Source organism: Neolamprologus multifasciatus, chromosome 4, assembly GCF_963576455.1.
Source record: "Neolamprologus multifasciatus chromosome 4, fNeoMul1.2, whole genome shotgun sequence".
NCBI classification, from domain to species: Eukaryota; Metazoa; Chordata; class Actinopteri; order Cichliformes; family Cichlidae; genus Neolamprologus; species Neolamprologus multifasciatus.
This window is the reverse complement of record NC_140442.1, coordinates 4,631,504-4,658,381: the sequence shown is the minus strand read 5'-3', so window position 1 is coordinate 4,658,381 and position 26,878 is coordinate 4,631,504. Positions and strand designations below refer to the sequence as shown.

At 39.7% G+C, this 26,878-nt stretch overlaps 3 protein-coding genes and 1 long non-coding RNA gene across 5 annotated transcripts in view; 2 read left to right on the top strand and 2 right to left on the bottom strand.

The window, feature by feature from the left end:
- LOC146519543 (uncharacterized) overlaps nt 1–26,878 on the top strand; it is a 167,420-nt gene that overhangs the window by 129,403 nt on the left and 11,139 nt on the right. The gene's annotated exons all lie outside the window — the stretch shown is intronic.
- Nucleotides 899–7,357, top strand: LOC146519547 (perforin-1-like). Of its 2 annotated transcripts, XM_085157640.1 has the most exons (7): nt 899–1,007; nt 1,583–1,694; nt 4,421–4,972; nt 5,072–5,210; nt 5,309–5,520; nt 5,856–6,753; nt 6,846–7,357. In XM_085157640.1, the coding sequence occupies exons 1-6, from the start codon at nt 914–916 to the stop codon at nt 6,733–6,735; spliced, it is 1,989 nt and encodes a 662-aa protein (XP_085013766.1). In that variant the 5' UTR covers nt 899–913; the 3' UTR covers nt 6,736–6,753; nt 6,846–7,357. The 2 variants fall into 2 exon arrangements, with proteins under 2 accessions (XP_085013766.1, XP_085013765.1); XM_085157639.1 differs by lacking the exon at nt 1,583–1,694 and having other exon boundaries at nt 917–1,007; nt 6,846–7,354.
- On the bottom strand, nt 7,806–26,439 carry LOC146519545 (uncharacterized). Its single transcript, XM_085157652.1, has 22 exons — nt 23,127–26,439; nt 21,801–21,848; nt 21,185–21,214; nt 20,893–20,952; nt 20,770–20,802; nt 20,516–20,590; nt 20,310–20,393; nt 19,734–19,763; nt 19,456–19,500; nt 15,139–15,201; nt 14,975–15,022; nt 14,801–14,857; nt 13,720–13,773; nt 13,375–13,404; nt 12,844–12,888; nt 12,560–12,601; nt 12,300–12,359; nt 10,605–10,676; nt 10,335–10,367; nt 10,154–10,192; nt 9,611–9,667; nt 7,806–7,920 (listed from the first exon to the last, which is right to left on the bottom strand). Exons 1-22 carry the CDS (start codon nt 23,191–23,193, stop codon nt 7,916–7,918), a joined length of 1,077 nt encoding a protein of 358 aa, XP_085013778.1. The 5' UTR covers nt 23,194–26,439; the 3' UTR covers nt 7,806–7,915.
- Nucleotides 15,183–19,387, bottom strand: LOC146519546 (uncharacterized). Its single transcript, XM_085157651.1, has one exon. It carries the CDS (start codon nt 18,001–18,003, stop codon nt 16,924–16,926), a length of 1,080 nt encoding a protein of 359 aa, XP_085013777.1. The 5' UTR covers nt 18,004–19,387; the 3' UTR covers nt 15,183–16,923.

Below are 26,878 nucleotides of genomic sequence, written 5' to 3'. Positions count from 1 at the left end.
CACCAACTGAGCTATGAAACTATCAACTGATGATAAAAGAAAACAAATACATCTGTGAAGAAAGAACTGAACAAAAGATCAGAAAACATCTTTTTTTCTCTTTAGTTTTCAGTGAATATGTCTGTGACAACGTCTTTAGGAGTTCAAAGTAACGGTTATACTTCTGCGCACTGGTAATAAAGCATGAGCTATCTCATTATGATCACTGCAGCTGATCATATTAAAGCTGAAATCCAAGCTTAATTAAAAATCATATATTTGCATTATTTTAGCAAGTGTTCATTTTTATTTCTTACGTAGAGGCACTTATTCATTTTAGTTGCTTTGTCGGCCATTTATATAGCGTGACTCCCATTCCTTAAGGTAGTGAGAGAATGAAAAGGATTCACATTTAGATATTTTTCACGCAGTGCTGTTGAATTTCATAGGTTTCCTTTGTTTAATAGTTGTTCTTTTTTATATTTGTGCAACTTAGATTTACTTTTTTTAATTGCTGCAAAATAAAATGTCTTTTCAAAATACTCTTATGCTGTATGAGGCCTCATTTTCTCTTTCTACAGATTATGTGTGTTTCTTTGTCAGTATTTGCTGCTTAAACTGTTTCCTGTAATAAGCGTTTGTGAGACCACGCCACTTGTACAAAGTAAAGACCCCTTGGTTCTCAGGAACCCACCACTCCCTCCCACCACTTCAGAGAAATGATAGGTTTGTGGTCTCTGGTTCCTCGCTGACTGGAAAGCCAGTCGAGCTTTTAAGTTGTCACTACTTGTGCAAGTGTGTCTGTAGACCATCGTCTCCTCCCCCTTGTACTCGGTAAGCTGAAGACCGATAGAGCTATTAAAGCACTGTTTGTTTCCTCTCTGTTCTTTTAAGACCACTGTCACTTCATACCCCACCCCTTCACCCCACCCCCATGCCCTGCTTTTGTGACTCTTATGCATTAAGCAGTGGTATTCCTGCTAACTGCTGTCAGTTTCACAGTTGCACTGTGAACCATCAAGCTGAAGGTGAGTCTTTGCTTATGTGCTTACATCGATATAATCTTTTTCTTCACTGAATGTACGCAGCAACATGTGTATTTGTGTGTGTGTGTGTGTGGGGGGGGGGGGGGTCTATCATTCTGCGTTCTGCAGCAGAAGTAATCGTGTGGTAGAGTTTAGTCATATTGCATCTTTGAAAGCAATGCATTTAAATGTTCAGCGAGTTGCTATGTGTAACTCAAGTCCATTGCAACACGGAGCTCGTTTAAGCGCCACAAATGCTAAACCAGAGTCGTCATAGAAGGTTTGGAGACTCAAAAGCTCTTTAATGAGGAAAAAATACAATAATTCTGGTTTTTAAAAAATCCAGTGCAGTAAAAAAAAGAGATCAAAGGGTAAGGAGGATGCCACAAGGTGGGAGAGCCACAACAGATAACGTCTGATCACATGTGCAGTCTGACTGTGCAAAAGTCTTGGCCGACCCCTCTTTATATTTTGCTGTGAAAATAATAAGTAGATGAAACTGAAGCACGTGCAGACATACATGGAGATGCAGTACTTAAGACAAAAACAGATGTTGCAATAAAAAAAATATTCCTTAGGAACTGGTGGGGTACAAGGACTGATTGAAAACCACTGTGAAAGCAACAAGTGTCCAAAGAAAACCTTTGAAAGACCTTCAGGAAGCCTGAAGAACTGTATATTTAGCTCCTTGTAAGTAAGTAAGTAAGTAACATTTTATTTGTATAGCACCTTTCAAGATAAAAATCACAAAGTGCTTCACAGAAAAGCTGAAACATAAAAGTAAAAATCAACCAAAAGCAAGTTTAAAAAGATGAGTTTTAAGTTGTTTTTTGAAATGAAACCACTGAGTCCACAGATCTCAGGCTCAAAGGGAGGGAGTTCCAGAGTCTGGGGGCCTCAGTTACAAACGATCTAGCGCCTTTCGTTTTCAGCCTCGTATGTTGGACAACCAGCAAGCCTGATCACTTGACCTCAGGGACCTGCTGGGGATGTACGGATATAAAAGATCTCCGATATAGGTTGGTGCAGGTCCATGCAGAGCCCTGAATGTCAAAGTCAATTTTATGGGGAGCCGGTGCAACTGGATCAGCAGAGGTGTAACGTGAGAGTATTTAGAAGACTTGGTCAGAAGCTTTGCGGCAGCATTCTGAACAACCTGCAGATGATCCACAGAGGCCTTACATAAACACGTGGACAAAGAATTACAATAATCCAAACAAGATGAGACAAATGCATGGATGACCATTTCTAGTTCTGAGCGTGATACAATGGGACTCAGCTTAGCAATATTTTTAAATGATAAAAACAGGAGCGAACCAACAAATTAGCATGAGTGTCCAAAGTCAGAGCTGAGTCACAAGGTTCAAGCTTAGGTTTTTTTGAACAGTGAACTTTCATCGAATTAACTAATTTGACAAGCTCAGGTAAGGACACAGGTAAGAATCTTTCTAAAATAACAGGCCTAGGTGGAGTTGGGGCAGACAAGACAGACATTATGAACTTTTTCAACAAAGAAAGAAAGAAAATTTTCACAATCTTCATTCGAGGTAATTCGAAGTAATTGAAACAGCAGGTGGAGCAGGAGCAGGTGTCAAAAAGTACTTTGGGGTTACCTCTGCTCGTTGATACTAGGTCTGAGAAATAGGCAGCCTGCGCATCACGAGTGGAGTGTTTTCCTCCATAGTCGCTCAACTTTGCAGCAGGAACGCTTTAAACAGCAATTGCTGTCATTTATCCAGGGGGACGACTTAGAAACAGGAGCTAATCTGGTTTTCACAGGACAAACATTGTCTAAAATAGAGAGACAAGAGCTCTTAAAAAGATTTGTTAGTAAATCCACATCGTTATAAGGAGGTAAAACTAACTTAAAAGCATCAGAAATTTAACAGCAGTAGAGGAATTTGTGATGCGAGGGCTAACCACATGACGAACAGGAGAAAGGGACAGAAAATGTGTAGAAATTAGGGGAAGCTCAAGACTTTTACGCAGTTCTCTATATTTTTGCAGGAGAATTTGCCCAGAACATCAAAAAAGTTTTGGGATAGAACATACTTGTGCATCAACATCAATGCTGTGCCATGTGTATCAAAAAAAAAAACACGATAATAATAAAATCAGGATCTTAGCAAATCTCAAGCAACACAACAATTAGTTTTTAAAAGTGCTATTTCAAAATAATCTTAGGCAAATGATAACTGACTCCTAGTCAATTGTGAAGAAACATTTTAAAATGCTGGAAATGTTGGTTGGGCTACTCACAAAACCAGAGAGGCCGACTAATATGAAAAGGGTTCTTTCATTCTCAGTTAGCTAAAGGAAATTTTTGGTGCTCTGAAATTTAACATATTTGGAGCCAAAGTCAGATCTATATCCTTAGTTTTCTCTTAAAAAAATCAAAAGTTTTATATTACCCCCCAAAATAACAACCCCCCCAAAAAATCATAGGTAACCTTGTTATAAACGTACCAGCCTTATTTATATATTTAGTACTTTCTAAAACTAAACGCAAGTCGAAGTGTACTGAAGTAAAACAACTGGTCTTTACTTAAATAGAGCTTTGAGGTACACCACAAAAAAGAAGTCTCAAAGCAAGATGTAATATAATCAGTCAGAAGTGAAACTGATCCACTTTGATGATAAGATTTTAAACCACAGGGCTCTGCAGACTACTAAAGCACCAGTAACATCCAGCAACATTAAAATAACGCTGTCTTGTCGGAAGCCACCAAATATGCTTTATGTAGGAGAAAAATCTGACTGGAACTTTTCAACAACAAATGCTGTTGTAGTCCTAAGCTATAAAAAAAAATCAGCTTTGAAATACTTTAAAAAGGTCTTAGAGAAGTGATCGAGTGCACAATTACACATCTGAAGAGGGCTCACGCACTATTATAGATGATAGATGTTTATTGGGAATTTAACAGATTTAACAGTGTACAAAGAGGAGTCTCTGATTCTGATTCAGGATTTTTAGAGAGACTGAAAGCTCTGGATTGATTTGGAGAGTTTCAGTCAAGGTTTCCCCAACTGCTGCTGTGACTCAGTGAGCGGAAAGAATAAATACTGCCTAGAGAGTGAGCAGGTTTGCAGTCTCAGAGTTCTTCTGGTTTAAAAATGAAAAACTCGATATCTTGTCAGTGTAGCTGTTCTTTTCTCTGCACTTGCATTTTAAGTTTATTTATTATGTAAGACAAATTGTTCATGCTCTGTCTTGAAAAATATTTCTTGAATTTATCATTAATTTGCATGTGCTGTTTTATTGCAGTTACACTGTTAGTGTTCATTTTCTTTAAGCGAAAATTTGGTATCGTATCAGGTCTCGTTTAGAATTTAAAAACTGGAAGGAACTCTTTGTGTACTAATAAACATACTTATGTCTATTTAACTGAAAACCTTCATTTGTTTGGTTTTTTTAGCGTCCACATCAGCAGCAACATGTTTCAGGTGAACATCTGGATCTGTGCTGGCCTCCTGCTGTCCCTCCCTCACTGCACGTTTCAGTCGTGCACAGAAGGAACACCGAAACAGTGCGCCGATGCAGAATTTGCTCCGGGCATCAATTTGGCCGGAGAAGGCTTCGACATCACCAAAATGGAACGTAAAGGAGCCTTCGTGCTCAACATGAATGTGTGGAAACGCAAAGATAAAACATGCATGCTGTGTACCAACCCTTATCTTGAGAACATAAAGCAGAAGCTACCCCTGACAGTGGTGGACTGGAGGGCAAAGCAGTCCTGCAGCGCCAAAGTTTCCACTAAACTTCACAAATCCAGCGAGTCTCTTGTCAGTTCCAGCGTCTCCTCTGTTGAAAACAACTGGAAGACCGATCTACAAGTTGAAATAAATGACAAAAGTGGCTCTGTTATGCTGGCTGGTACCAATTCTAAACTGGCAGAGTACTCCATGGAGAAAACAAAGAGTGACAAATTCAGCTTCACTAGCCAGAGTGTGTCGTGTGAGTACTACAGGTAAGGAACTCCACCCTTTATGAAATAAACGTGATAGTGTCACACGCTTGTTTTATACTCTTTCTGTCTTTTCTTGTCTTTCATTTCTCTGTGAACAAGCTACCGAGTGTCAAATACTCCAAAGCTGCACACAGAATTTCGGAAAGCAGTGAAAGATCTTCCCAAATATTACGCCCCAGAATTCAAACAACGATTTTACAAACTGATTGACAACTTCGGTACCCATTACATCACAAAGGTAAAGGAAAATATGTAAACGCAGTATCTAATCAATAAAAGTTGGCATTGTTAAAGGAAGTAAACTTTTGTTTATATGTCTTTCATGTATCATCCCAGGTAAAGCTCGGAGGAAGTATTGACTCTGTGACCAGCATCAAGCAGTGTCAGGCCAGCCTGCAGGGACTCAGCTTGGAGGAGGTGGAGCTGTGTCTGGAAGCTGAGGCGTCTGCGAGCATTAAAGCTACGATAAAAGCCGAAACAAAACACTGCCAGAAAGATTCAGAGAAGTTGGAAAATAAGAACTCTTTCTCCGACCTCTTCAATGACAGGTAGAGAACATTTTATTACACACTGATCAGCAACAACATCAAAACTTCCTGTCCAATATTCCCCCATCGATGACTGATTGGATTGAGATAAGTAATGGGAAAGGCGGGAGCTCGAGTGAACACCTCCAGTGCTTTGTTTAGTCGTTCCTGAAGTTATGTGATGTTGCATTGGCCAGCTTGGCCAGGCTACTTTCAGTCACATGTATGTCTATTTTAAACTACATGATTTCACTTTACCTGAAATATTTTATCTGTTTTCACCCTTTAACAACTCACGCTAATATTTTCGGCTAATATTTCGCCACATCTGTTTGAAATAGTCCCCTCTTTTGCAGGTTTACAGATATAAAAGGTGGGCATACCACAGACACAGACCTTCTCTTCTCTGCGGACAAAAATCCAGCTGCCTACAAGGAATGGCTGGAAACCCTACCAAAAAATCCAGATATCATTTCATACTCCTTAAATTCCCTTCATGAGTTGCTTCCTACCACAGCCAAAGCCCGGAAAAACCTGCGCTCTGCCATTAGCCATTACATCCTGGAGAAAGGCCTGTGGAGAAACTGCAGCGCTGGCTGTCAGGCTGGGATTAAGAGTGACTCGAGGGATTCCTGCGTCTGCCAGTGCCACAATGACCCCGCCGTGACCCAAGACTGCTGCCCAGCTCGCAAAGGTATGGCACGGGTCATCATAACAGTACAGCGGGCCACTGATCTGTGGGGGGACCACACCACAGCTACGGATGGCTACGTGAAGGTGCACTTTGCTGGAACAGTGGCTCAGCGTACTCCTGTCATTTATAACAACAACAACCCACACTGGGCCGCAGTCATCGACCTGGGCACGCAGGATGTCTCATCAATTACCAAATTCAGATTTGAAGTCTGGGACGAGGACAGCAAGTGGGACGATGACCTGTTGGGAGAATGTGAGCCACTTTTGACTTCTGGAGTTACAACCGATCTCTGTCCTCTGCAGCACGGCCAGCTGTTCTACAAAGTGGAAGTGCAATGTGCTCCGAGTCTGACTGGAAAGTCATGCACGGAATACAAACCCACTCCTATTAATCCAAGTCTGAAAAAGCTGTATGTGTCACGCAACGCTCATCCTATTCCACCGGCCATCCTGTCAAAAATGGGCGTGTTCGTGGACAAATCAAGCTCATGGAAAAACCAGAGTTTTGCTCGCAAGAGCTTCAAGTATGGCATAAAATAACACGCACTTACGAATTTGGTAAGACTTAAAAGGGAAGATTATTTCTACCTGGGTCAAAGGGGGTGATGTATTGACTTGTTTGGTTATTTATCTGTTTGTCTGTTTTTCAGGACCGAAAACAGATCTCAGGATTCACTTGAAAACCTAACCAGAAGCGACTCGGCTTCGACGTGAAGGATTCGTTCTTTGCTTTCATCTTGCAATTTCTAGACTATACCTTATCCGTCACTAATATTTCTCCATATAGGATCATTTGTGCAATGTTTTAATGTTCTAGATGTCAGAAAACTGGATTAATATATTCAAATACATTTAATAAATATTTTGATGCTTATGGATGTATGCATTTGTATTCCCTAAAGCCAGTTAGATATGAAGACATTATGTAGCCATGTCTGTTGTAGATCATATAAAAGTTTCTGCTAATCCGGCTCAACCTTAATTTATAATGTTATTATCCCTCATTAATTATGATTTTACCTACATCGTTAGCAAAATGAATTTTACTGCATTCATTTTGCAGCCGTTTATGTGTCAGTTCAAGTATTTGCACAATGTTCCAATATACCATATGTGTTTTATTCTCACTATAAATGGAGCTTTATTATGCACAATAAACATATAATATCTGAACACTTTGTTCCTGTCGATATTTCACCCTGCTTTTGGTGGTAGTGTTTACTTTTTCTTTGGCAATGTCACCTAACTCGAAAAGGGAAGTGGTAAAACTTCCTGTGTGCGGATGAGGTTTCATTGTGTCTATTAAAGAGCACACTATCGCACGCAAAATGTTTTGACTCAGAAGCTTCTATTTAGCGTCACTGGGTGATATAATTTATTGGATTAAAACAGAACAAATCATTATTCCAAAACAAAGGGACATATTTCTTGCATTTCACATCCATTTATGTTTATCAATCACCACCAAGCCCTTTTAGCACTGCCAGGAACAAAGTCGTGGGTGCTGCAGGTTTGAGAGGAGGGAGACAAGCAGACAGACATCTGGTTTACAGATGTCCGTTCACAGAGAAGGACAAGGTGGATGAGAAGAATGAAACAAAAGACATACAGACATGACAACATAACAAAGTAGAGTAAATCACTCAGAAAATCTCTGCAACCTCATTGGACTAAACACTTTATGGTAATGATCCACTTGAAGAGGTCAACGTGGTGAGAATTAGCCTGGTTAGACACAGACACAGAGGAAAGGGGAGAGCACAAAGATCATTAATACGGAAGAGAATCATTAATCACACAAAAAATGTGTGAAAAATGTACAAAACAAGCCCATCCTATGTCTAATTTTCATATTCAAACCCATATAAACCTACATATTCAATAACGATAATTAATAATGACTCAATCACAAACATAAACATATGTGTACAGATTTATTTATTCATATTTTTATACCATTTTATACTTATACTACTACTTATATACTTTCTTTATTAAAACGTCTTTTCTTGTACATAGAATACAAGTTTACGAATAGTTATACAGTTTTCTTTGCACTGAATGGGACGGCATTTGCTTTTGTCTTAATGACAATAAAATATTCTGATTCTGATACTAATAAAGGGAATTATTGTGCCCATTTCCCTTAAGGTTATTGTTGGACTCTATTAGAGTAGCTTTGCATAATTCACAGTTTGAAATAATCCTTATGTATCTTATGCTTTACCTTGGTGCTCATCCACTGTCTAACAGCTAAAGTTTTCACCCATGACCTTTGTACGGTGACAAACTAAGCAGGTTCAGATTTTGTTGCGCAGCTGTTCTTTTTCACATGCAACACCCAGCAATAAACATTATACACTCTCGAATACGGCTTGTGGTTTAGCTTTCTGGGTAAACATGCAAGAGGTGACACACGTGATGGTGGCAGCGAGGCTTGGGTAATAGGACAATAGGACAGCATACTCTAGCTCAGGAGGACCAAAGTATTCTTGGGTAAGATACTGAACCCCAAGTTCAGATGTGTTTATTGGAGAGTGAATGTGTGTGAGTGCTAGATAGAAAGCACTCACAAGACATAGAAGAAAAGTGGTGATTCGCCTCTGTCTCAGTATAGTTCAGAGCAGCAGTGTATGTTTGAAAACAGCAGAAGAAGCCGTTTTAGCCACCTCCGCCTTAAAGGCCACCGTCCACTTAAGCCAATTTATATCTTATTGGCTGCCAGTGGCAGACAGAAAATCTAGATAGCAAGCGGATGGGCTCGTTTTCCTGTCTGGTTTGTCAGTTAGCCACGGGTATGGCATTAGTAAGACTGGTCTGTCAATCTATTATTGTTCAGTGAGCAGCCCTTTTCTGAAGAGGTACCTAAACCAGCCTTTCTATCTGAGTGTAACCATTTTTTTCACTACCTAAGACTAAGTGAGAAGTATTTGGTAGCTTAATTTCAGGGCGTGAAATAAACTAAATGAACTAAATATATATCTCTAAGAGAAAAAGGTCAGACAAAGGGACACTAACTATAGTCAAGCGTGTGACAACTCAAGCGACCTAACGCAGAGTGAAGACCTCAACAAAGTTGTTGTTATCTCTCAGTTGCCAAAGGACATGATAGCACATGCGAGGACGAGAAGGCGCTCCTCTCGCTTTAAGCCAACTTTAGCTGACAACCACTGGCAACAGCAGATTTGCGTCTGAGATGATAATACTGGGAATATCCACTCTCTGACATCACACAGATCAAAGAGTAGAAAAAAATTCTCACAAACCAGCGGGAAACCTGAGCTTTTGACTCACAGGGATTATTATTTTGACCATGTTTAATACGACTGTAACAGTAAATATATGATAGAAAACAAGAAAAAGTGTATTAACTCCACTTTATTAGTTAACCAGACCTTCGCGCACTATTTCTCACCTTTGTATCCGTTACCCAGGGCGGCATTCACTCGATCATATTTGCCAGTCTGCTCTCCTGTTAAGCAATCGGCACAGGTCAGTGTTACAAATTCACTAAAAACGAAACTGTTACATTGAGACAAAGAAATCTAACAGCTATGTGTTAAACCTGGCAAAAAAAAAGTAGCATTAGAGGACTTAGCTATCACACTATGCAGGTCACATACCCTTCCTAAAGAGGGATATAATGCATAATACATGCAGTTGCACTTTCAGTGTGCAAGCTACTTAAGTAAAAAGAATAACAGTGAATAAGGTTTTTTTAAACTGCATCACATTTGTGTTTCTATTCTTATTTAAAAAGAATCCAAGTAAAGGACACTAATATTTTGACTCGTGCAAAATCACGTGATTATTACATATGAAGGCATTTTTCAGCACAGTAGCATCTGTTGTATGCTGTCTGTTGTGCTGCGATATTGTGCAAAACGACGTGACTAATAAGGTAACCAGAAGCAGCAGTAGTGGTAGCTCATCACAAATGTGTCTGTGGTTTTCTTACCCAAAGCATCTTGAGCTGGCCCTAGCTGTGCACCGAACCCTAATAAAACACACACAACAGAAATGACACTTTTAAGGCCATGACTGGGGACGTACGTATCTGCAAACATGCCTGGAGTACGCTCTGAGAATTTAGGAGTACACTGGAAGTACTTTGAGAGAAAGAGTGCATTAAATTGAACCTGCTTGTTGAGCTCCATATCCTGCGCCAGGGCCTGAAACAGCACAGAGAAGGGGCAACGATAAAGAGTCAATATCAGGCAGGATCACATAGAAACAGCCCTGCAGCTTATCTGCACTCACAATGCTTCTGGTGAGTTTTATTTTTCACTATTTCTGAGGCTTTTGACCTCATTGGTACTGAACTAGGAAAAAGGAAAACCAAAACGACACAGTTTATCTGGCCGCATGGTAACTTTAGAGTTTAGCGTTTCTCACACTTTTTTTCTCACCATATTTTGCAGATTTAGCAACTTCAGCACCAAGACCAAGCTGCTGTGCAGCATACGGATAGCCGCCATCACCTGTGGGCAATGAAAGAAATTGGTTAAATGTGACTATTTAACAGTTCACTGAGCTTTAATACTGTGATAAACTGACAGGACGTGACAAAATGATAAAATTGTAAGCCTTGTTGATTTATTAGTTTATATACTTTATACTAATAAGTATACCAAGGCTGGGGCTAGGCCAGTTTCATTTTCGTTGCGTGATCATTGTTTATGCAGCATTTCGAGACCCCTCAAACAAAGATGATGTCCCAATAACCTGCATGACTGGATTTTTCACTTTATAAATTTATAGTGAAGTGAAAAGCATCCTCATATAACAAGATGCAAAATGACTCAAAGACAAAAGGGGAAGCCTACGATCTTCATATATGAACAGACTTTCTATGATTATTGAGTTATTTCCTATTACTATACTCATACTTCTAGTTTACAGCAGTTACCCAGTCATTCATTGTAATTAAAACACTGCTGCTGCTGCCCTAACAGTTGAAACCATTCAGATAAAGGCTTATTCGCTCTAGACTTTGATAAGGTAATCAATACCTTTCCCATGTCTGTACAAAGCAACTGAAGCCAGCAGCAGTACCACTGGACTGTAAATTTTTTTTTTTTTTTTTAAAAAGCCTAATTTGAAAGCAGAAAATTCAACAGTTTTGAACTCTACATCTAAATCAGAGTTTTTCCTTCCCATTGATGCCATGTGCTTGCTCAAAGGGGGATCATGTCCTTATTGGGGTATATTTCTAACACTGTAGGGTCTTTAACGTGTAATATATAGGTATTTGAGATAGCTGTGGCACATTTGGGTGATATAAAATGCAATAAAATTGAATGAATGAATTCAAATTCAGTGTATGGTCACTTTGATTGACAGGTGGATATCATGATAGCTGGCTGTAGCAGTTAGCTGCCTACTGAGCATCATCTCTGCTAACAGGATTGTTTTCTTGAAGTGATTTTAACAGATTTCGCTTTAAAAAATGTACAACTTGCAGAATAAATTATATTGGTCCAATAAGTCTGCGGTCGTGGTAATTTCTAGCATTTTATTAGCCTGTTATTTAGCACTAATAAACAGATACCTGCCTGTGTACTTATTGCAAGCTATGCTTGCTAGCATTAGCATATAACCTAGCTTCTGGCCCCAAAACGCCAAAATGGGGACGATGCTAATGTTGAGACTTCAAAATGGGTTCAGAAAACAATGGGTGGCGACATCTATTTCCATCTTTTATCTACAGTCTATGATTTTTTTTCTTTAGTCTGCAGGACTCAGAATAAGCCCCATTCATCTGCTTGTAATAAAGTCACTAAGTCTGTGTTACATAAATTACAAAAATATGAGCATTTTCCTGTTATTTTGTACCATTTGACAAGAAAAAACCTCTTTAGTGCAGGACAAAAATGTCTCTATGTAGACAATATCCCGCAAGTGTTTAGTGTAGCGTGAAAGGACATACAATATCTTCCCATGATGTGATGCACTGATCTGAAAAAGTGTAACGCTACCTGTTAATAGCATGGTGAAGCTTTTATGATGTGCAAAAGTTTGATATAATATGCAATGTTGTGTGGCGCAGGTATTTTGCAATGATTATTGTTGCAGCTATGATATCAAGCTCATGTATCTACTACCTTCCAGTCCAGCAGGAAGCACTGGGGCATTACCATAAAAAGCCTGACCAGCTCCTCCTCCTGCAGGGGAAGAAGAAAATCAAATGGTCAATCTGACTCATACATCGTCATCTCTCTCTCTTCACCCTTCAACCTCCATGATTAATCAGCAAGCTGTGCACTCTCCACCACTATAGTCTGAGTCACGTGTGGAAACCCACACTGACAGTTGCCTGACTAATAGCATGACTGAAGGGCGAGGTGCTATCACCGTTGCTCACCATATTTGCCACCAGTTGATTCCAGGCCCGCCCCAAGTGCTCCTGAAAGAGGACGAGAGGGCTTTTTGAGTCAAGACTTCACACGTCGCAGAAAGCACATGTAGGCATCACTCCTTGCTGGTAAATGCAAGGCTTATGTTCCATGCAGGGTGTTTACTGGTTTGAAATTAAATTCAAACAGATTTGGAGGAGAACAGATGCTTTATATTCTATAACCGAATGCTTTTGAGCCCTTCTGTTTACTTTTGTTGGTTTATGTGAGAGAGTTTCCTTAAATCTCCTACCATAGCCCCCCTGGACCTGTCCAGCATAGCCTCCAGCACTGAGGGCTGAAAAAAGACAAACATAAACACGCAGGTCAAACATTCTTGTGTCATTAATCGATTCAACCGATTAACTAGTTGTTAGTTTTAAAAGCATCTACGGGAGCAGGAGGGCAGAAACCACCAGATTTAACTGGTCAGCTTTAATAAATCAGAGACAATAGCTACACCAAGTGGATGAAAAAATCACACTGAGCATATTAGAGGAAGCCGTTTCTATTGACATCTACTTTGTCAAGCTATCCAGTATCATGGGTTAAGCCTCTAAAGGTTAGTGCCATCACTCCTCGCGGGTTTTTTAAGCAGGTTATCGCTCCTCAGAACTGTTACCTTCGCTCTTCCCTGCTTTTTTCTCAGCACCATCGGCTAACTCTGCAGGGTAAGCAAGCCCTGAAACATAGTACTAATTAGCACTAATTATCTTGTATATGTCGAGAGCTAGACTGACTTTCACACCACATTTTGCTCCAGTAATATTCAGGCTTCACTCACCAGCTCCATAGCCGTCACCATTCCCATAACCTGTTGAGAGGAGAGATGTTGAAGCACTTAAAAGATTGCAGTTATACATGAAAGAGAGGGGGGGGATTCAAGTCTGTGATCGTGCTAGACAAAGCTTTTGCAAATCTGCCTCAGCCTAAAGTGAAACACAAAAGTAACGGCAACAAAGAAAAAGTCCATCTTGACTGAATATCAACAGCTCGGTCAGTGGGAGCTTGGATGCGGGCTGTCTTTGACACCAAGCAGAGTGACGAATGATTCTCTGCCAGTGCAGGTTAAAGTTTTCCTCAGTGTAAATACTCTTTAATGTATACTTCTCTAACTTGCTGAACTTACCCAAGCCGTTCCCTGCAACAGCACCAAGATATCCAGTTGCTCCATCACCATAACCTGTAATAACACACATTCACTGTTTACTTAATGGGATGATGAGTATGATGTATAGATTTAAGTCTCTATATAGATTTACATGACTGAAGTTTACATAAATATAAGTCTTTTTTCTTGCATGTAAAAAAGAACAACTGTATATTAACAGGAGGACAGTTTAAAGATGGCTGACACGTTGATTGTTTTACTTGTTTTTGTCTCTTACTTATTAATCATTCATCTGAAAGGAAACCTCTGGTGTGACCTTGAACGTAAGGTAGAGATTTTTCTTCTTTAACTCCTCACATACAACTGACAAGCAAATGATTGGTTTACAAGGCAAAGTAGGAGTTATGCTGTCTGGCTTTGAGGCCTTACCTCCATTCACTTCCTTAAAAACAAAATTCGAGGAGGCAAATTACTTCGTATTTTGTTATCAAGCATTTACTGGCTAGTCTGGTGAGACAACGGCCTGTTTGGGGGCATGTCCGTGAGATCATTGTCAGTGGCTAGTAGCTTGCATGTCAGCAAATGCACGTTTTCTTTTGTTTTATACATGAACTATTTACCTGCATATAACCAAAGACTGTGCAACTGTGACTGGCCAACAGAATTTGGTGTGAAAACAGACTATAAACCAGACCAGAAAGCTTCCACCAGAAATGTTTTTCCTTGCCTACATGTGTTCCATGCATACAAGGATAGGGCCACACCTCTTGATCTTTGAATAAACGTCACCACATCTCTATTGACTCAGTAACTACAGTGGTCCAAACCTCCTCTGGAACGAAGAGCAACACCAAAACTGTGTGCCGGGATCTTCATGTCCTGGGTGTCTATAGCTGAGCAGCTCCTGTCGGTGTAACGGGTAAGCTGGCCTAGTAGTTTGGTTCAGATAGTGTAACTGTGACCCAAAGGTGCTTTCAAATTGCATCCAAATGATTATCTAGCAGGCCAAGAAAGCATCCTGCTAAAAGTTTTAAACTGTTCAGTGAAGCCTGGGGGAAATGATGCCGACAGAGACCAAATAAATATGTTACAGCCTTACCAGGCGACTTTCCTGCAACACCTTGGGGATAACCACCCTGCCCAAGTGCAGCAGCAGCTAAAATGTAAAATTAATTCCACACAAACAGGAAGAAAGAAAGAATATGAGATGCAAAACATAATTTCTTATCTCCAAGCAAAGAAACGACAAAATAAGGAATATTTACATGCATACCTCCAAGTTTTCCAGCTGCTCCACCCAGATACGCTCCCTGTCCCAACCCTGCTGGCAACACATCGGAAGTCTTTACCAAAGTTGTAAACCTACCTCTCCATCTGCTAAAAACAGCAGCTAGTCTTTGTGTTATGTGTGAATTATGTGTCATTGCCCAGCATTACCTGCTCCATAACCCAAAGCGCCCAGGCTTGCTCCCATGTAGTTTCCTGCTCCACCAGCATAACCTGAGGAGAAGGTAAACAAGCTCAGCAAAATCACCCGAGATTTACTTTAGGCTAAACGCACTTCACTTTTCCTTTCCTTACATAATAAAGACAGTTATGGAACGCTTTTTTAACCTCATCAGGCCATAAATGTCTTCATCTTTGTTAGACTTTTATGTATTGGGAGAGTCCTAAAAACCACAACGACCACCTAAAATCACTCCCTAAGTCACAGATACCCAGATGAAAGACTGAGGTATTTGGGATTTTTTATGTTTTATGTTTTACTATTGCTCCCAGCAAAACAAATTATACATTCCTGGATTCAAATCTGGATAAATATGAGTTTAGATATGGTCTAATTTGATTAATAAAGACTCCAGCAATATTATTACACACAGACAGCAAACCACACACAAAACCAGGCTGTAAGAAGGAAGAATGTACATGTGACATATATTGTTTTAGAGTTAAATTTCATACAAAACGAGAAAACATAAAAACAAATGAACAACTCAAAGCTCCTCCTACTCGATGTAGTATGATCAGAAGCCTGTTACCAAGAACAATGCAAATCTCTTACTGGAATGCACATTAGCATAAACAAAAATCAGGCTGAAGCCACACTGGTTTCAGTTTGTGTCGTGCTAAACGATCATAAATTAGGTGTCACTATAATTGGAAACACTTACAGAAATAGCAATGCACAGAGAGACTTCCTGTGATATTATCAGCTACTTACATCACTATATTCGGTTGCTGTTGCAGCAGCTTCTGGATTTGAACATGGAAACTAAAATCTAATCAATGATCACTGCTCTCACCAGTGATTAAGTCTTGAATTTCCCTCAGTGCAATGCCCAGATTGACTGTTTTCAGTATCGCTGGCAACTGCAGCCCAAGAGAACTAAGCTACTAAGATAGCAAACAGCTGCTTACTATGGCTCCAGCGGTGTGCACTGCATGTGTTTTGACTTTCCTACAAAATGCAAAGATATCCAAACAGACCTGAAGGTGCATCAGAGCTGAAAGCCAAAATCACAAACCTGGGTTTGAAGTCATGATTCAAGGTTTTCCAAGGTGATTGCTCTACTGCCTTGCAGCTTATATTTATCATGTTAATATGTAATTATTGTGTGTTATATATAATGCAGTCTAATTTGTTTATGTATTTTTTGGTTAATTTGCAAACTAAATATGAGCATCTGAAAAAAACGACACTTTTAGTTGAGAAAAGGTTTTCTGGCCAAAGCTTGACTGCTTTCATGCAGGGTTTGACCATCATTAAATAACTTCGATAGTTTTTGGTTGCATACACTAGGCTACTCGATCATAATGCATGTACTATTTAGGTGTCACTGGGGTGAAAACAGCTCAGTCGCTAGTTTTTCAGCATGAATTTTACATTTAGTCACATTAGAAGAGGGAAAACCTTTCAAAAGTGCCTCTTTTGTTTGACTAGTTCAACTTTTCTAAGCCAAAAGACTTGAACTTGGATTTTGGCAGAACTATACTGGCAATTAGAGTCACTAGTTTAAAAGACTGACTTGGTAAAGTGTTTTGTTTGACTAGTACAGAAAAAGTCTCAATGCCAACTAGTGGAGGAAACTAAAGTCTGTTTAAAAGCATAGACATCACACAAACAACAATCTGAAAGCCAGTCTCAGAAGTATGAAATTGTTTCTCAAAAATCTCAAGAACAGACCACAGAAATGGCAGATGTGACAGACAGACAGATATGAATCAAAAAAGACATTTAGATGGTGAAAAAGCTTTGCTCTTACTTGGAGTCTGGGCATTCCTCCCAGTCTGCCCTGGGATAGGGAGGGCTTTTGGCTTTTTGACATCATGTTCAGTTTGGGAATTCTGTTTAGCACTCTGATCATCTCCAATAAAGCCTGGAGCTTCCTGTCCATCTGCTCTATTAGAGGCACTGCCTAAACTTAGGGTTCCACTAGTACCTGGGATCACTGCTCCATAGCGCCTTCCTCCTTTTGCTGGAAGGTTTGCAGTACTATATCTGCCATCTTGTACCGTAACAGTCCCACGGATTCTGATTCCATTTGCGTTTTCAGCTAAAAGTCCGTTGACGCGCTGCCTGTCTGCCACAGCAGAGAAATAATCTCTTATTCTCTGATCCAGTGGAGTCGCGTAAATACGTCTTCTTACATCCTCAGCTTCTGAAAAAGGTAGTCGAGAGGTTTCGTCTTTTTCTGTTTGCGACGTTGTGCTACCAAGATGTCTGAGTTCTTCACCAACATGCGGCTGAGCCACTGAACTTTGACCCTTTTGAATTCCTGAACCTAAGCGATTGTTTTCTAGTACATCAGACAAATTAATAGGGGATCCACAGTTTTCCACTCGCTGATTTTCACGTTTGGATGAATCGTAGTCTCGGGCACTCTGAGATGAATAAGAACCCAGACTTTGGATGTTGTCTTTATCAACAGGCAGTTGTCTTCTCGGACCTCCAGCTCCCAAAATGGCTTCATGATTTGGGGCCATCTTTCTTTTGGGTATTGCAGGGTGGTTACTTTGTCCTTGATCAGTAGGTGTTGTGTGTCCAAGACTCGATGACTGGACTGTTGAATCAAAGCTTTTGACCTCCTCTCCTGCATGTAGTTCAGGAGCGGTGGGGCGGAGTGTACTGCCCTTCCTCATGTCAGGTATTTCAGGTGCGTGCATTCGGCCCTGCTTTCCAAACGAGTCTAGACCTCTGATTTTTTCTCGTTTAAGATCTTGAACAGCTTGACCCTGACTGGCCATCTCAGGTCCAACCAAATGTTCTGCAGACACACCTGGCAGAGAGATATCAGCATGCATTCACAACTTCATCTCACCTCAGAGACAACAGTGTTTCTTTGAGGTCCAGCAGCACACTGTAGCAGCAAACTTCAAGCCTTTCTTTGAAGTTTGTAATATAAATCGGAGCATCCACAGAAAAGTCATAACCAAACCAAGGATAGAATCAGTGGGAACTCAGACAGACTTACACATTCATTTAGAGTAATGACACCAGCACATAAAACGTGACATGACAACACATTGTTTCCATCACAAATTGTTGAAATGTCAAAAAACACACCAGCGTTCAAGCACAAGACGAAAGGATATCCTGACTCGAGCAACATCTGTGTAGGACACACAACAACGGAGCTGAGTGGGCATGAAAGCAGAAGCCTGCAGTCCACAGCAAAAGCAACTGAAATTTTTCTGATTCTTAAAGTGACGTTTTACTCATAATATGTGTTTAAACTACAAGCATATTTACACTTACTATGAGCCAGAACCAGAGTCACCAAACAGTTTTAAAACATGGCAAAAAACAAATAAAGTGTGAGTGTGAGTAATTTCTTATTTTGCCTTTAAAACATGTGTGTGCAGCATAAGGAATAATAAGTAGCCCACAGGTGGGGGCTGGAGTGGTGGAGGGGAAGGAAGCCAATGTGGAAGTGTCTTAAAATTGCATTCTTTCTAATACGTCTAAAACCTGGCAGTGATGCTTCTGGTTGCATAAAAGCGTAGGGTTACAAAAAAGTCTATGGGAAAATGGCCCTCACTCATTTGCTCCCTTGCTGACTAAAACATGTATTTTAATTAGTAAATTCTTGCTGTTCTAACAACCACAAACGAGGACAAGTCATTGGCTAACAACGTGTCAGCCACAAGTCATCAGCCAATGAGCATGGGGTGATCTCAGTCAGAGCTTTCTCATGACATCTGGTTTCGAAACACTAGGCCGAAAGAGCCAGGAAGTCATGCAACATGCAGTCGAGATGAAACACCGATAGACGCGATGAACTGTGCGCACAAAATAAAACAGACCAGCTTCAGATGATAGTAAAATAGATACAGGTGATCTGTTTTCATGCACATAAAGACATGAAATCAACATCAATAGCAGTGAATCACAAGTCAGCAAAGATGAAGACAGACTGATTACACAGAAACACCACAGATTTTACACCTGCACGGGTCAAACCCATAAAGCAGATGTCACTGATAACAGCAGCATCGCAGGCCAGTGTATTACAGTTTTGGAGGGTTTTTTTTTTAGCAAAGACACAATCTCTACAAAGTGCTTGTGTCACAGATGTGGGCGTATTATTATTGTACTGTATAATGTATTAAGACAGCTTCTGAGAAACAATCTCTGCTGATCAGCTTGATAAGGCTGATGTTTATGCATGCCTCTGCATCAAGTCTGGCAACAGGCCTAAAACAGTTCAAAGCTAAAAGAACAGGACATCACATGAAACATAGTTCCTCGCTTACCTTGTCGTGCTCCAAGATAGCCAATGCCCCCTAAAGATCCATATCCTGGCAAGGAAACAAAAACAGCTCATCTTTAAATAAATCAGCACTGGGGTTACGTCACTGACATCCTGGGTTTCTCTCAATACTACAAGGACACATAATCCATTAGCTGAGATGCAGTCTGCCCCATATACCACGTTCACTGACAGGTTGACACGGTCCAACTTATTGTGTTTATTAAACCAATTTCTTTACTCTCATTTGTGCATACAGCGCAAGGAAACAAAAGTGTTTACCTGGAAGTGTTCCCAAGCCAGCACCATAAGCTGAAAAGTCACAAAAACACAGAGTTAATATTTCTTTACAAAGATCCCTGCAGCTGCTATCCAACCGTTTGTTAGATTCATCCTCATCCTTGCTGTGTAGTATCTGTAAAAGGTGTGACATGAGTTGTAGCAGTTCAACCTTTCACAAAACTGGTTGCATCTTAGCCTTCTTGGTTTTCTGCCAGGATTTGCATCCAATACAGGCTGTCAAGATTTCTGCTGCTAGGTGTGAGCGCAACTAAAAATAACCCCAATCTTGCACCAGACCACACTGGGAGGATTAATATCTTAAGTACTGAGAAAATAATTGGTCGCATTGTTAATATGATAATTATGATGAATCATAAGAGTAAAAAAAAAATGATTAAGCTAATTTGCAAATCAGAACAGTGACATATGTAACACATGTAAACAGCACACATAGTTATTTATTTCGAGTAATAAATAACGACCAATAACAAAAATGCAAAGTAAAGTAAATGGCTCCCTAAAGAAGAAGATATATAAATAGGGCCTATTAAGTCTTTCTTTATATATCAGTCTTACCACGTTTTCCTCCCTGGCCCAATCCCAGTCCCAGTCCGTTTGTGAGCCCAGCCCCCAGCCCCATTCCTGGGCCCAGACTGGCACCTAAAGTCACAGGGAAAATTTATCATACATTTTTAATAAACTATTATTTATTTCATGAACTAGACTGACCACATCCAAGAGAAAAGAATGAATAAGTATACTGTGAGGGTTTGACCGTGTACCATAGGCTCCCTGGTTTCCATATCCACCTTGCATCAGACCTGCTCTTCCTCCTAATCCAAGAGATCTGTAACCTCCTGAGGGCACAATGAAAATAATACATATACAGAATATAGTTAAAGTTATAGTTAAAGAATATAGCTTTTAAACCAGGTGCATCAACAGAATCTTTCTGTGCATAGTAAATCCAAAGTAATATCATGGTCAAATCCCTTTTAAACAGGAGAAATTGTTTTTGCATGTTTGATTTGCTCACCAACACCAAGCTGGGCTGCAGGATAACGTCCAACTGAAATATTTAACAAAGTAAAAGTTTAAATATCTCCTCTGTATGGTTAAAGAGACATAAGAGGCAGAAAATCAAGCAGATTAAACCTACTTCCAGTCTTCATTGCTTTGTTGCCATATTGGCTACCCAGTGCTCCGAGGGCACCAGTAACTGAGAGGAAACAGAAAAATTATTTTACACTTTGCTTTTTTTTAACTATTACTTTAGCTATTACAGTTTTGACCAAAATAATTGCCATTAAGATTTTTACCATAATTTAGCAGTCCTAGTCACTCATAGAGTTAATGCCCATCGAAGGAATAGACTACAATATGTACATTTGTGCATCCAAAGACACAAATCAGCCAGAGCATTGCTAATGTATGCTGTATGAAAGACTTACCTCCAGGTTTCATGCCGCCGATCCCCACACCTCAATAAAACAAAACAAAAAAAGACACAAAACCGGGAAACAGTTAAAGGCACATAAGAAAATTTCAGAGTTTAAGGAAACAGTGTATTTAACTTGTTATTTTTAGTCAAAATGGATAGTTTCCCCCTTTGTAACAGAGTTGTATCAATTTTTTATAACTCGTCCAACACATAGGGGCGTGGCTTCCAGCGATGGGCCTTAGCGCTGCTAATTTGGGTCACTGAACTCCATCATGTTTACACTGTTGGTGCCTTTTGCAGCATTTTTAATGGATTTATCTGACAAATATTATAACCTGTGCTGTGGTACAGACTCTCCAAGAAATTTTGACAATTTTTTGCGAGTTTTGACAATTTTCTTGTGCTAAACTAATATTGGTCTGTTGTTTAGCACTAATTATCATATAAAATGTGTCCGTGCATTGCAGCGATACTGATGATTTAAGACATTTGGAGTTCAAAATCACAGAATGATGTCAAAGTGGCTGTCCATCTTTTATATACAGTCTGTGTTGTTGTTTTTTTAAAACGTGAATTAAACATTGAAATAACTTTAAAAAAAAAACTATTTAAAAACATATAAATACCTCTGGCTGGAAGCACTCTCCCCCAGGAAACACTTTGAGGTTTAACCCCTGAAACATTAAAAAAATTTGAACAGTTTTTCACCGTCGCCATGGTTACAGCCTATCAAACACCAATCAGTGTAATGATAACAATGCTGTTGTGTTGTGTTAGTTAATGAATCTGTGATTTATAATTAATTATACTTATATTTCTAATGAATCTAACTTATAATAAAAGTGAGTGAAGATGGTGAGAGTCTGTAGCCACATATGTACAAAAAACAAACAAAAAGAACAACTACAAAATGTTTTATTGACAGGATATGAATATTTTACCTACAAATATCAGGATATCTATTGGGATATTTTCGCCTCGCTATTTTCACTTTATGCAACTGATTAAAAAATGCAGATAAGGAAAATATGATATGTATAACTGTAAAATACATATTTGTTTCACAGATTTACTGCATGAACTTTTTTTAAAGGACATTAGAGGTCCTTCAACAAAAGCATTATTTGTTTTTATTAATCTAAATTTTTAATTTTAGGCCAACACTATCACTATGTAGGAGACTCAAAAGATGACCGTAAAACTGTGGGAATTACAATTTAGATGTCAGTTGAGGATTACATCAGTAGTGGAACCTGATTGGACTAAAGGTGCGAGACAGACAGATATCCACTGATGCGACCAGAGCACGAGATCAAATACAGCGCCAGTGTGGAGCCTGTTAGTTCTTCTCACAGTCGGATGTGACATTTTGCCCGCTTATGCCACCTTTTCATTGCATCCTTTGAATCAGTGAAATTAGATCATCGAAACCAAAGCAACTTGGCGGTGACTCTGCTGTTGGAGCCCAGAGTCCATACAGTCCTCCCCTCAGTCTCAAAGAGATGAGATCTAACAAGTGAGTGAGAGGGACTCACTAAGGATGCTGATTCATCGGGACTTTAACTTGGACCAAAATATGATATGATCTAATTCATTTGTCAGCTAAAGATACAATTAATCTTGACGCTAGACAAAATGAATTCAATTTTGACTAAATAAAAATGCATTTTTGTGCAGCATTTCTTTAGATCATGTTAAATATCAACATAAATTATTTTTCTTCCAACTAAATTTAGTAACTTCTTTACATTAAGTTGGATTATGCCAGTTAGACTTATATTAATCTTTGTGCAATTCCTATAAGTAATGTTTTTGAAAGCAGCAAACACAATAATTAAAACATGAATGAATACTTTTGTGTTAAAGCTCATGGATCGAAACCATTACAAACCAAAAAATGGCCAAGAAACATAGTTCATAAAACTTTAGACTTTGTCCCGTGAGTTTCTTACCGCCTTGCAGAGTTTGCTGAGCCAACCAGAGAACCAGCGAAGTCTGGAGCAGAGCTCGAGCCAGCATGATGGAGGAGGCACTGTGCAAAAACCAGCAGCACTTAAAGAGAAGAAAGAGATGTACAGAAAGACAAATACAAGTCTGGTGCTTAAAGCACCGCAGCCTCTTTTATATGCTTTTATACAGTCCCACTGGCCAGTCCTGCCCTCTGAAAACACACATCAGTCTGAATGGGCAAAGCCAAAGGCCCATTTCGCTCCATTTCCTTTAGGTGAGAATGCAGACACACACACACACACACACACACACACACACACACACACACACACACACACACACACACACACACACACACAAATCCACAACCATTTTAATTGATAATCAAATCTTCTACTGTTTTCACTGTTAACACATATAAGGAGCCAAAGATTCAGTAATCTCTTATACATTCACACTTTTAATGCAAAGTGTAATGAAATGCAATATGGTGCAATGCTAAAAGCTTGTTGTCATAGTCTTTGTAAATATTCATGGCTCTACTCTTATTATCCTAGTTTTTTTTCTATTTTGTGGGGCTGAATATTGATTCTTGGATGTTTGGTATCCTTAGTTATTGTTTTGCCATTGCTATTTTTTCAGTGTTCCCTTGTGTCTGTATCTAAGTTTGTCCCTCTTTCAGTTGACTTAATATTTCACTTTGAAGCTTAGATGCTCACATGGTTTTTGAGGGTTTTACTTCCCTCGTTTGTTCTTTTGACACTTCATTTGGTGTCTGCTTAAGTCCACTGGTTCTTTATTACCCCTTCCCTTCTTCTGTGTCTTGTGTAGTCCTTGTTTTCTCCTGCTGGCTCTCTGCGTTTCTGGATTTTTCCTATTTGCCCTTTAGATATGTTTTTCCTGCCAACATGGCAGTTACCTTTTTTTGTCTGTGTTTGTTTGTTGTTGTTTTTTTTGTTGAACACCCTGAATAATATGAAAAATATGCAAATACATAATGTACAAGACAGGAACTATATGCCAAGGCGAGCTAAAGATGCTGTACAAAGCAGAGTGGACAGAGTGGCTCACTGGGCTTACAGGGGGTAAAGAAGAGCTTTGTTCTGTGTCTGTTGGCAATTCCCTGAACACATAGACTGTCATGGTTCTGCTTTTATTGACATTTCAGGTGTTTCCAAATATCTCACGTATTTAAATACGTGCTGTCTACTCCAGTGTCCATTCTATGTATAGTCTGTCTATCTGTGTACTCTATATTTTATTTATTTTTATATTAAGCCTTTATTTTGCATCTGCGGTTTTATCATATCAGCCTTTAAAATCTTTTTGTTTTTTAACCTGCCACTTTGTCCTTCATGTCGATCCTCTTTCCCAAATCCAGGATAACAAGGCTGCAGTCTATTGGTCCAGGGCAGTGGGATGCCCTGGACCAATCTCTGGACCAACCACCGATCTCCTGGGATCTAAGGTCCAGCAAACCGTCTCCCAAACCAGCTGCTGATGCTTTTTTTGTACAAATTTGGATGATTTTCTAAACAGCTCAGACAAAAGGCCACTGAAAAACACACAACAGTGTTTTCTCCATACCGACTCTCTTCAGTTTGAGGAACAGCTATGAAAAAAGCTGATGACACACACACAAACTCAATTTCTGTCCGCACTAATGCAAATACAGCACCCATGCCCTGGAAAACATTTATATATGAAAGTGAAGACAGATGATTTGCAGATAATTATGACACATCTGAACTCCTTTTCCACATAAACCAAGTACTGTTTAACAGCAGGCCGGTTTTTCCTGCTTTTTGTTAGTAGAACAAATACTGCACCTCCTAAACAGAGAAGAAAAGGAGTATACAAAAAGAATCTGTTCGTATAAATTCAAATAAAACTTGGAAATTGCAGACTTAATACATGACGACATTATTATATTTGTGTGCACAAGGTACTGCTGTGTCTCCAGTAGTCTCAAAACTCAATTAAAATGTAATTTTAAGAACTTTTCTACAGGGGAGCATTGTAATCTCTTAAAACAGGCTGTCAGCTGCCATCTCTGGGACAACATAGACAGCAGTGTGTGTGCCACTACAGTCTGTTGAGACTGGGCACAAGAAGCATTAACCCATGGCAATATCAATGCCAAGCTCAGGATCATATAGAGTGTGTGAGGTCCTGTGCATGGAAGCCATTTTTTTAATGTAATGTTTAAGTTTATGTCTTAACCTGAGGCACGGCAGCGCTCGATGCAAACGTCTGACTGGAACGAAGAACCGCATGCGATGTTTTTGCTTTTAAAGACGCCACAGAAGGAAAACTGAAGTCACACGTGCAGACCACCACATCGTCTCCCCTGGTGGTACCGAGCGTAAGACAATAACAGGAGCCACGTCTGACTCACTACTCGTTCACCCATGATTCACCTCCAAATATTTATCTGTCTACACATTTGAGAGGTGCCTTTAAAACAATGCATTTATAAGGAGTGTGCGAGTTTATCGCGAGGAGAAGTCAAAGCTCCGAAAAGAAGAGCGGGTGGTGTGAAGTGTGTTGGCTCCTTAACCGAGAGAAGAGTAATATAACTTCAGTTTGGAGAGACACATCTGGACGGTGTGTTCAGTGCGGTCGGTAAAACACTGTACCCCCAGTATATACATATAATGTGCCATGTGTTGCCCTCATGTGTCCTTTAAGAAGAAAAGAGCACGAGTGACCTGTACAATTGACTTTTTAACAGCTGACACTTTGGGTAAGAGTTGAATTGAGGACTCATTTTATCTGATTTACCTCCTCTTAATCCTGGTAGATCAGCTGATATCCTATTACGCACCCATTAGGCAAATCCCACACAGGGAGTAATATATAAGTTACTTTAGCCCACTTACTTTTGTTGATGCACCTGCAAGCTGCTTTGCAACCCCCTCTCTACATTAATCCCGCTTTGCATACTCAGTCTGAGTTATGGGCATGTTACAGTTAGGATCCCCTCTGGTCCGAGTGATGCAGCTTTCATCGTCAGACACTGAGCGTAAGGTTCCACGCAGACATCTACAGAGATGTTACTTTACAACGCAGCAACTACGTCCTTCAGTCAAAGAATTATAACAGGAATGACTCGTCCATGGTGTCTGCAGCTGATCGTGTTTGTGTCCACAACAGGAAATAAAAATCGCTTCAATCAGTGTGTGTTTGATGTCATCGATGCCTGCTCCGTAACTGTTGTGGCCAAAGCCTTAATTCTGGTCTCCATTTCACTATTTGTTGAAATTAAAATGCACATATGACACATTCTTGTCAATAAGAAGCAGTCAAAATCTCTGCACACGTGAATGAACAACAGATGCGTAGGACAGAGAAAGAATTTTTACAAACTTACTTACCAGTTTTTTTAATAAGTCACAATTAACTGACCTTCATCAGGTACAAAACGATGTATTGTATGCATTTTATATGGCTTCTAATACATCATTTTGTACCTGATGAAGGTCAGTTGGACTGAAATGTTCTGATTCAATAAAATAGTGGTAAGCGAGACACTTAAAACAAACAAAAATGCTCAACAGGAACTGTGAAACCAAACTTAAGCATTAACAAAGACTTGGATACAATGTAACGAGGGCACATGGACAGTGAGAAACACCTGAGTAGGTTTAAAGTCACCTTTGATATTAAGTTTTCCAATTGCAGCCAATAAGATGATCAACTTGGTCTCGTGTAAATACAAAGACATGGAATTACTTATCAGTGCTCGTAACGT